At 44.2% G+C, this 11,629-nt stretch overlaps 1 protein-coding gene across 2 annotated transcripts in view; it reads left to right on the top strand.

Moving 5' to 3' along the window:
• Nucleotides 1-8,385: 8,385 nt before the first annotated feature.
• Nucleotides 8,386-11,629, top strand: part of hnf4b (hepatic nuclear factor 4, beta) — an 11,935-nt gene continuing 8,691 nt past the window's right edge. The window contains exons 1-4 of one of the 2 annotated variants that reach the window (XM_080539378.1): nucleotides 8,386-8,482; nucleotides 8,646-8,813; nucleotides 10,302-10,467; nucleotides 11,298-11,392. In XM_080539378.1, the coding sequence (XP_080395504.1) occupies nucleotides 8,690-8,813; nucleotides 10,302-10,467; nucleotides 11,298-11,392 (385 nt within the window). In that variant the 5' untranslated portion in view covers nucleotides 8,386-8,482; nucleotides 8,646-8,689. Of the gene's footprint in view, nucleotides 8,814-10,301; nucleotides 10,468-11,297; nucleotides 11,393-11,629 lie in introns of both variants that reach the window. The other variant, XM_080539377.1, reaches the window with a different exon arrangement.

The raw sequence follows: 11,629 nt of genomic DNA, 5'->3' as shown, positions 1-11,629 counted from the left end.
CAGATGCAACATAAGCTGGTGAGAGAGGTCTACTCTGTCTCTCCTCCTCTAACTCAGCAGTACATAGATGGATTGGGTTATTGCCTCATATCATGGGTCCCTGGCCGGGGGGTGTAGTGGAGCCTCGGGCTGCCTCACACAAAAGGATTCAGGACAAGCGGCGGTCCAAACAGTTGTCAAGTTTGAAACCTGGTTCCATTATTAATTGTGTGTAGCTCGCACAAACGCTGAACCCCATTTGTTCCGTGCAGCTTGGCCCTGTAGCCACGAGGTCACGGCTCAGATGGCTGTGCCTTCAGCTTTTCGTATGCTTGATGCGAACAATGTGTGCTTTCTGCAAATAACATTAAACAGCCCGCTCCTACAGTAATGCCCCATAAATATGCCTAAATCTTGAAAAGCAAAAATAATTACTTTCATACCTTGTTCCGAACCCCTTGCACAGAATCATTTCTCTTCTTTTTTTCCCCTCTTTCTTTCTCTTCCCTGTCCACAAATCAGGTACCTCTGAATGTACAGCAATGGGAGGGCCTTCCTAATGCACAAACAGAGAGAGAGAGAGAGAGAGAGAGAGAGAGAGAGAGAGAGAGAGAGAGAGAGAGAGAGAGAGAGAGAGAGAGGGAGAGAGAGAGAGAGAGAGTTGATTATAACTGTCAATGCAGTGATATACTTCATATATGTTATTATCAGTAACAGTTCTTAATAATCATACTGGGCCTACCACCAAGCCATTACTGATCATTGCTTTCTCCCCTCGCCTGGCACCGGGTGCAGTCAGAAAATGAATTACAGTTCCATCCCTCATTTCTTCCACTCTCTCTCTCTCTCTCTCTCTCTCTCTCTCTCTCTCTCTCTCTCTCTCTCTCTCTCTCTCTCTCTCTCTCTCTCTCTCTCTCTCTCTCTCTCTCTCTCTCTCTCTCTCTCTCTCTCTCTCTCTCTCTCTCTCTCTCTCTCTCTCTCTCTCTCTCTCTCTCTCTCTCTCTCTCTCTCTCTCTCTCTCTCTCTCTCTCTCTCTCCTCAGGAGGCAATCACCTGAGGAGTGGTTTTTTTCTCCCCCTGCTTATGTTGAATAATATCCCTCTGCATTTTAAACGCTGCATCACAATGCTGAGGCATCACTTTATGTGTATTTTATGAATCTCAGCGGGACTTCATCTAAACTACTTAAAAAAGAAGTATCTCCAAAAGGTCAAACACAGGCTACATAATTAAAGACATATACCTAGCGTTGCGGTGCGTACTGTACGTGGACTGCCTAATTAATGGACGGGCACGCATTCCAGACCCACTGATCCTCAGCCAAGTTCAGCATGTGTGTACACGATGCTCCAGTCGAGGGCACGCGGTAATGAGGGAAGGGGTAGAGGCAATCCAGCCTGCCCTCACCTCTGTCTTGAAAGATTTGGGGAAGAACCAAGGAGGCCTGCACGACAGGGATAATAACCGCAGGGTCAAGGGTCACACTAACAATTCACAAAGCACATAGACAGGCAGGCTGAACGTGGAGAATGCTAAACCTGATAGTGAGCCATCATAAGCATCCATGGGGCCCATATGAAAGTGATTCACTGCCCAGATGATGCAATTAAACTGTTGCTTAGCACTTCTCCCTTTTATGTGCCTCTGCCTGTTGACTTGAATTAAGGCAAAATGGTAAACATCCCAGCATATAAGCTGGTTGAAAACAGCCATGTTTAAACAGATCGGCTCCAACAGTGTGATCATGGTGCCCGTTCATAAAGGGTGACATTTCATGTACACTCTGTTTCTACTTACATTGTTCCTTAACTGATAGTCATATGTGCGGCTATCAGGGAAGTAAATGTCACCCTCTATTAGGACTGAAGATACAGTTCTGGATAAAATGAATATCGAATGGTTGAAAAACCATACCATTACGTAAATGTCTGAGGTTTTTGTATGCTGATAATGTCAGTGGAACTGGAAAAGGAGGAAAATGAAACCTTTCATTTGCAAAAGAGAACTTTTGAACCGTGACATCGCTTTTCCCAGACATGGGTAACCCCCACCTACAAACTCAGCTTTTTCCCCCAGCAAGAAGTCATCTTAAATTGCGGAAGGAATTAGGAAACCTTGTCAATCGTGGTTAATTTTTCATAATTACTAAACGATTGTGATGGCAATAAAACAAGCCGCATTGTTCGCACATCTGTGTTTTCCATTGAAACCTTGACTTTCATTGGAGCTGTCTGTAATCCCTCAAACCTGACTAATGGGAAACATTAAGTACAAGTTTAGGAAAAACTGGTTTTAATTAAAAAGCCGGTTCACAGAGGACTTTGGATAGAGGGAGCTTTTCTTTTTTTTTCTTTTTTTTATCATTCTTCAGAGAAGTCTGCATGTGTTTTTCTTTTTATTAGCAGTTGTGGACACACTCTGCTCTCACAAAGGTGTTGCACATTTTCTCCAGCAAAGGCTGAAGAAACCTAAAAGTCAATGCATGCACTGTATTCAAACCAAATTTTTTCCAATAACATAATATTAAAAGGCCTCTTTATTATTATTATGATTATTAAAATTAATAGTAGTGGTGGTGGTAGTAGTAGTAGTAGTAGTAGTAGTAGTAGTAGTAGTAGTAGTAGTAGTAGTAGTAGTAGTAGTAGTAGTAGTAGTAGTAGTAGTAGTAGTAGTAGAAGTAGTAGTATACAAGTAGGTAGCACAAAAGGAAAGGTTCCAAATGAAAGTTATTAGCACAAGATAATGAAGATGGAATAGAGAACCCAAACAACAGTGTTGAGGATGTAGGATGTCCTGTGGGCATAACAAAAGAAATGGTTAAAGCAGATTGAGTGGCATATGAAAGCATCTTTAAAAGACCGCAGGAAGACATATTTTACCACTTCCGACAGAGAGAGGAGAGGGGGATCTCTACTGGAAACGTTCATGACCTTGCGCCGGCTGAAGTCTGTTCCGCTCCCATGTAGTGAACTCAAGTTTATAAGACTTAATGAACAGCACTTGCAGACCTATTCAGCATATGTCTGTGACACCGACTTTAAAGGATATTACATATGGGTATAATCACCTTAACAGATCCACTCACTATGAGTGCATGCTGTTCCCTGGTAGGAAACACTAGAGGAACAATGGAGTTTTGTACTAAAGATTTGTGTTGCTCACTCATTGTGGCAAGTTGCATTCCCTAATAAGTGAGTCATCATGGACTAAAACGATAACTGTTTCCCATAATAATGTCAATATGTATTTAAGGGGAATTCATAACTCATGAACAGTAACCGCGTATTTTATGACATAAATGAGTTGCTAGGTGGTGTTGTTTACCAACAGACTATAGGCACAATGTTACAATGTTACCCTTCGTCCTCGAAATGTAATGAATGTCCAACATGTATTTGGTCTTAGTGAGGGAGTATACAGAGATGTAGGCTACTTTTTAAATTACAATATCTCACCGTCCGGCGTCCGCTGATTAACTTATGACAAGAGATCTTGAGTTTGTGCCACATCACCGGCCGTCAGGTGCACTGCGGAAAGGCTTGAGCGCGCGGTTGATACCAACATGATCACGTGAGTGGATGTAACGCTCGAGCTCGATTCCATGGCAGAAGTAAACTAGATGTTATTGAGCACGAATAAATGAATTAGTTATCTTCTGGTGCTTTTTGATTATGAATTTAACATAATGCATATCCGTTGTTTACTTTTCATAGAACATTCGAATCTACTGTGGGAAATCAGGTGAGATTGAAACGCACAGACCTACCTGCCACCCAATTTTTTGGGAACAATTAGGATTAATCTGTGACTACAATTTTCTGATATAAATATAACTGTCAATGAAACACAACACACTCAGGGCATGTAGCCTACTGGACACGCATCACTGTGTATACATATGCACATTAGTGTTTCTGTAGTAATTTACTTTTCTACAAATGTATTATCTTCAAGGTGCGAACGCTATTATATTTGTATGTAGCCTATACTGTATTTGGATAACTAATAGGTTATTTGTACCCTCTCTTTATTGAAATGTCAGCTATGACATGGATATGGAGAAATCAGTCAATCCTTCAACCCTGTCCCTGATGTTACCGTACAGGGGTACAGCATGATCCAGCCCTGCCAGCAGAGGGCTTTCTCCCACTGCTGGCCATAGACCTTGTTTTGTGTGGTTATCTTCTGTCAACCTCAACGCATAACATCCACCCCTCCTTGCCTCCTCTCCGCTCTCCTCTCAGTACCACAGCGATGGCACACAGGTCCGAGGACCCAGCTCCCTCCACCCACCCAGTGTCCATCTGTAGTCGTCTGGAAAAGCCATCGGGCCAAGCAGGTTTTGGGGGCGATTGGAGGCTCTCTCGGAACCGCCTCCCGGACTTGGCGGTGTCCGTGACAGCCCCTCTCCCGGTGAGCTCGCCTCCATGATGAATGGCCACCTTTCCATTCTTTATTGCCCCACTAAATCATATGCCTGCCATGCTTTTATAACCAATTTTTGCTGCTTTTTTATTTTTACCCCCCTTTTTGGAATAAAACTACAAAGACTGTACTTTTCTTTCTTTTTTTCTCATAGGGAACATGCTGGTGTCTAGGGGGGGGTTACAGGGTGGTTGGTATTCAGATAGGTGTGGGGATCTTATCAGTCTGGCAGGTTCACTTAGACAAACATCTCAACCCTCGGTTGGACACACCGGGGCAAATGTCCTTTCCTATTCGAGAGTAAATATTTCTTGACTTTTTTTTTCCTCATTCATTTTTTATTTTTTTTCAACAGACACCCTATTGAAATAGGTTTTAAGAATGCATCCACATAGCTGCCATTTGAACCTGGTATACCTGGCTTGCTGCATTGCCTCTCTCTGTCTCTCTGCTTATAGAATAATAAGTACAGTAGCATAGACCAATACCTCCATTGTAATTCAAGAATAACATTCATTATTTAGGTGAGTGGGGGTCACACTGGGCAGTGCTCAGACAGAGGACAGAGGTCGCAGTGGCAGTGACAGACAGACAGACACACAGTCAGACTGGCCAACAGGGACGGGTGGGGGGTTGAAGGGGGCAGAAAGAGAGAGGGGGAGAATGGGGTATTTTCTCTCAATTTTCTCTCAAGCTGTAATAAATGACCAGGGAATGTCACAGTGCTTATGAATGCCAGAGTCCCTGCCTGCACCTGCTCCCATCTCATATTGCCCAGTTATCCTGCTCATATGGGAGGGCTTCAGTGGGAGTTTTGTGGTGTGTTTGTGTAACATATCACAATCTCAAACAATTACAATTATTAGCCCTTGGGAAATCAAACTGTATGATTTAAAATGCAGAAATGCTGAACCTCTTGTCTTGTACTCTTAATGGTCACCTTTCACAGTCCAGACACAGGCTGTACTATAACACCAGGCATCTCTCAGTGATCAGTGTAAATCACGTGTCTGGTTTGAAGGGGGGGAGGGGGGGTATTGGCTCTGCAGAGGAGACCTGATTGATTTAAAGTCATCTCCGGGGGTATCTAAGGCTGACCCTGTCTCACCCAGGAGACCCATGTGTCCTACAATGCTGTGTGTGTGCATGTGTGTGTGTGTGTGTGTGTGTGTGTGTGTGTGTGTGTGTGTGTGTGTGTACAGTATATCCGTGTGTCTGCATTGTACATCAGCGCGAACCATCTGAGCAAATGTTACAGAACAAAAGTTTGTTTCATTTGACTCGCCCTGACAAGGAAATTAGAAATGCTACCCAGCTAAAAGTTTTCGACTCGCACTCACTTAAGAGAGGTGCGGGTTGACATTATGTATTTATGTTAGGTTAATAGCACAACCTGCATTACGGTCCAAAGTGTGTGGCTGTGCCGACTAGTGGTCAAGACCAATTCTGCTGCACTCAACACTTTACCCTCCCAAATCACAGAGGCCCTGAAATACTGCCCGCTCATTCCCCATCAATCAGACTGCTCTCCAAATATACGGACAGGCAGAACTGCCTCCAACACACCTGGAGGGAGTAAATCCACATAGCTTGACAAGAAGAGTTTTACCTCATACTGTGGCTCGATAGTGCCCTTATATTCTTCTCTGTAATATAATGCAGGTATAGGCATTATATTATATGCACAGGCATCTTAAGACACAACATTTCAGACATAAAAATGAAACCCTCTGAACTGAAAAACTGTTGGCCAATGTCAGTATGATTCGGGTTGCCTGTCTTTCTGTGCGCTTTTCCAAAAAGCCAAGTCTTGACTTATACTCTGTACTCTGTCTCCCCTCGGTGGTCAGAGAAAGGACAGACCGTTTTAATCTTGTGCTTTGCATGATACAGTACCGTAGCTGTGATTTGATTCTATTTCCCTCTTTAACCACAACACGTAAACCAGTGGAAAATCTTTCAAAGCTACTCTCTTGAGATGGTCAAAATTATTGCAATTTATAGCAAAATATCTACTAGGTCCAAAGAAATTAATTATAATTTACCCCATATCATTACAATCCATACTATACCAGTAAGAATATTTTTATTCGATTATACAGTATACTAGTGATAAACAGTGCTTTAGCATAACATGAGCAGGATAATCAAAATATAGTGGTCATTTTTAATCCCGACCTCATATAATCTTACAGGCCACAGGAGCCCATTCGGCAGTCCTGCCCTGACTGACAGGTTTTTATGAGCTATCAATCACCTAAACAAAGCTTGAGCGTGAGAGCCACTGCCAGGGGAGGTCTGACCCCGGGCCTAGCGTGACATTCAAGGAAGGAGTGCTGCTCACCCAGGAAATCCCATTACACCAAAGCATGATGGATATCGCTGCTGGAAAAGCTCATATGTGGCCTGACATATAATTTGTTATAATTTGTAAAAATCATATGGCCACGTTCACCTTTCTCTTTCTCTGTCTTTCGGTCTTTCAAAAACTCCTTTCTCTCCTGCAGTATACACACACAACGGCTCACGTACTAAAGGTCCAAAATATTCCACTCATCTGTCTCGCAGCAGATGGCTAGGAAGTAGAATAAAATAGTCTTGGTATGACTACAGTATGTCAGTGGGGAAGCAGATGGAATGTACTGTATGTGTATTGTACTTTGTACTGTAAAGTATAGTATATGAACATGTCATCAATGTGTACTTACCACCCTGATCGAAGGTAATGTTAACATTTGCGTTCTTGGTTTGTGTAGTGTTCGAATATTAGACATAATATTGATTGCTTGCACTCAAAGGATTTGGCTCTGAAATTATGTTATTTTTTGACTTCTTCTTCTGCAAACCAGACGTCCAATTTTATAGATGTCTGGGAATTTACCCTCTTAAAAATGAAGGACATTAATATGAAATCTCTGTCCATTTTTGGATGAAAAATAGGTTCATGCATTGTTCCATATTTCAAAACTCAATAGAGCCTATTTTCTATTAATATTCCGAACAAAGTAAAGTACCATATTTAAGAATTGTGATTGGTATCATACTTTAAATTGCAAAAAGTACACAGACCGCATGGTAGCTGACCTGGACTCCTCTGGGAAGGGATGACCCTCCATTGCTTTGAACCCTGAGTCTAGTTAATCTCAGGACAGAGAGCTGGGTATCCACAGAGCCTGTGTTATCAGTACGAAAGGGGCTCAGGGGACGTATAGTTTTATTTGCGAACATGTGTTATCACTCTACCTCTGATCAATACCTCCAAACAGCTGATGGTAAGCTCCCAACGAGGGCAAAGGTGAACAAAGAAGCCCCTCCCCATTTTGAAACAGGCACACTGCCAGTGGAGACCATAGATATAGAAACATAGATCTCTATGGTGGAAACTACAGCAGATTTCAATGGAGCAAAAACTGTCAAACACTGACCCCAGTGGTCACATATGGTACACTGTGTCTCGAATGACCGTTCCTCGGCCTGGGAATCTAGCTGCATGTGCACTGACTGAAAACTGGAAACATTGATCAGAGGTATTGGAAAGCCGTAACATTTCCCAACACCCCTGCAATAAATCAAAACACATTATAATCTCGACCTTTGGTCCTGTCATATAGTTGTGGTTGTTGTTATCCTTGTTTCCTCATATGTAGAAGAGATAAGGATGTTACTCTCTGTCTGTATGACTGTATAAGCTGTTTTTGTTCATCGGAGTGAGTCATGTTTACCTGCCTCTGATCCCTCCCCTTTATTATACCTTCCCCTGATAAGAGACAAGCAAACAGACAGTGGGCCAAATCTCTGTCTCTCTCTCTCCCTCTCTCTCTCTCTCTCTCCCACTCTCTCTCTGCACTGGAGGACAGTTTGGGATCAAGAACAGCATGAACTAGCTGAATACACACGATGGCCCTTCTGTAACGTACAACCTTCTCTAACGTACAACAGTGGGGACAGGGACAGTGGAGGGGGGGAGGGAGGGAAAGAAGCCAGGATTTGAACCACATTGGAACAAGACCAGGAGAACATTACCAACAGCCGGGACTTTGGAGGCCTGTGACTGTGACAGCTACAGCAGACTTCCAGAGTGGGGAACATTTTGATTTACCTGAGTTGGACAGTCAGGAAGGAGGTCACAGAGTGAAAGGAAGTCTCTGAGAAAGTGGGTCCTTTGGACCCTAGTGGACCTGTGGTGTACAGGGGTGTGCTGTACAGTGACCATTGTTATTCGGGTTCTTTTTCTCAATCAGACGTGCAGACTTAGTCGGGCCTCGTGCGGTATTAAACCAGAACCATGAAGCTGTCCGGGACCGTGCTGGATCTGGACCCCACTGATTACAGTGCCACGTTGGACCCCTCTTACACCATGCTGGAGTTTGACCACCTGAGTGTGTTCCCTGTGGACGCTGCCATGCCAGGTAGGACACCTCCACCCCGCCAGTCTGGTCCATCTAGCCTGGTGCACAACGAGAGGGTAGAATGGTGTACTGTCCTGTATGCCTGCTGTAGTATACAGAGGACATCCAAATGGCTGTGTTTTAGTAATTTACATTTTTTTGGTGTTGAAAAGGCCAGGCTTAGACAAGGAATTCCAGAGCCTGCATCTCCTTCAGTGGCTTTTACAATGTTGCTCTCAGGCAGGGAGGAATTTGTAAAGGCCATTTTCTCATGGCATGGATACAAAAATGTGCCTTAGCAATGACATCAGCTCTCATTCCACAAAATGCTGCGAATACAGCGGTCATTACTCCCGGGCAACGCAGGGAACATTGAAAAGACCTCCCTCCCCCCTCCCTATCTCTGCTTTCCTTCATAATCTAATTTTCACTTATCATTATCATTAGGAGCCTGTTCTGCTGAATCAGGCCCTTTCTTTGGCACTTTTAAGGAGATGCTTTACCAGCAGACTGCTTTCCAAAGGCAGATAGCTGTGTGGCAGATGTATTCTAATCTCTTAATTCAATCTAACTGATCTTTGACCACAGCAAAAGCATTCTCCATGTTAAATTATAATCCCTGGCCCGCTCTGTCTCCGAACTCTAAGTGTGCAATTTACATACATTACAGCCCGAGGGCAGTGTCCGGGCGAGCGCAGGAAACACCAACAGAGTATATTTGACGGTCAGTGGTTTTAAGAGAGACGATCCTGCAGCGATGGAATAGTGACAGCACACAATTTAGAGCAACACTAGTGGAGATTGAATTAAAACGGAGCTCCCAGTGTAAAATTAGCCCGAGAAGGGCTGTGGACTTTGGCTTCACCACTGACCTGTAACTGCCTTAATTAAATGGGGACTTTCCTCTTCCTCTGAGTAATAAGCAGCCGGGCCCCTTGGAGGCCTGTGAGCCTGGTAGTCACAGAGAGCCGTTCTATCTCTACCTAACTACAGCCCCGCGTGTATTACAGCTGTGATTGTTCCTACAGGCATAAGATCCCAATCAACACATATCTTTGGGTCCGAGGAAGTCGTTTGGTTATGAAGTCGTTGGGTTATTTGGTGGAAAAACTGGGTTTCGTTAATCGCCTTAACTGATGATGGGGGGGGGGGGGGGGCGATTCATGTTTGCCTCGGTAATCGTGCGCATCTTCTGTCACGGAGTGTGGACGCTCTCACAGCTGAGTGATCGGCCACGGCCGCCTCAGACACTTGTGGGGCTTGTTAGCGAGGCCGCCGAGATGTTTATTTATTCATCAGAAGCGAAAACAAAAAGGACTCCCCCTCTCTTTAACGTACTATAGCGTTCCTACAAGGCCGCGGTTCCATTGTTGCAGTTTCAGAGCTGTCTAACGTCAGCCTAGGGTCATGAGTAACGTACTTCCTCACATGTCTGGCCTTAAGCGTCCAGAGTGAAGGCAGCACATGCATATCAGACACTATACGTCTCTGTTTCATCCTGATTGACAGAGTCCATGATGCCAGAGCCGGCTCCTCTGATGCCACAGACGCATGGAAGCGCATGTTCCATCTGCGCAGACAAGGCCACGGGTAAACATTACGGCGCGTCCAGCTGCGACGGCTGCAAGGGCTTCTTCAGGAGGAGCGTCCGCAAGAACCACGCCTACACCTGCAGGTGAGATGCAGCCGCATGCACATCCTGGCAAAAAGAAAGAGAGGGTTCTGTTAGAACTACTGCGCACTGGTTATAGAGGCATTATAACAATTTTGTTAGGTTTTGAATCATTACACACACACACACACTCCGCACTGTACAATAAACACACACTTTATTGCTAGATCACTCATTGAATGTGTTACACACACACACACACACACACACACAAACCCACTCTCCCACAGATTAGCACTATCCGAAAATGCCAAAAGCATATACGCAAGTTCGCAAATCACAATATTTACTCACGTTGCATAACATGTCTAGAGCAAAGGGGGGCATTGGGGGTGGCAGGGCGTCCGTGGGCGGAGGAGCAGGGGTCAGGCAGGAGGGACTGAGGGTGGGGGGGGTAGCCCATACAGCACTGTGGGGTAAAAGCACGTGAGATGCAGCCACATGCATGCACATCCTGGCAAAAAGTAAGAGAGGGTTCTGTTACAACTGTTGCGCACTGGTTATAGAGGCATTATAACAACATTATAAGACAGATCCGGCATAAAATTAATTGATAATGAGTCCTGATAAATACACTTTACTAGAACTGAGGACTTCACTTTACTAGAAACCACAGAGAGACAATCGCCTAAATAAGGTGACTGAAGTCACTGAACGTCAATAGTGAGATTGCTGTAGGGCTCACTCACTCACTCTCTCTCATGTGAGCAGAAGCATCGCCATCTGTGTGAAGCTGTTTTCTGTGTGATTGTGTGTCTTGTCTTTTGTATACCTATTTTCTGTCTGACATCCTTTCTAAATGGCTGTTTATGTGCACGTGTGCATTTTGGCAGGTTCAACAGGCAATGCATTGTGGATAAAGACAAGAGAAACCAATGTCGTTACTGCAGGCTTCGGAAGTGTTTCAGAGCCGGCATGAGAAAGGAAGGTGAGAATCACCAGCTGACAAGGTTTTGAATCATGATACACACACACACCATGCTGTACCATAACCATACACTTTATTGCTAGATCACTCACTGAATGTGCTACTCACACACACACACACACACACACACACACACATACACACTCTCACACAGATTAGCACTATACGAAGATGCCAAAAGCATAATATGTTATGCAACGTGAGTAAATATTGTGATTTGCGCACATGCGTATATTA

Source organism: Nansenia antarctica (assembly GCF_963989245.1).
Source record: "Nansenia antarctica genome assembly, chromosome: 1".
Classification (NCBI taxonomy): Eukaryota; Metazoa; Chordata; class Actinopteri; order Argentiniformes; family Microstomatidae; genus Nansenia; species Nansenia antarctica.
The sequence above is the reverse complement of the archived record's forward strand: the minus strand, read 5'-3'. Positions and strand labels throughout refer to the sequence as shown.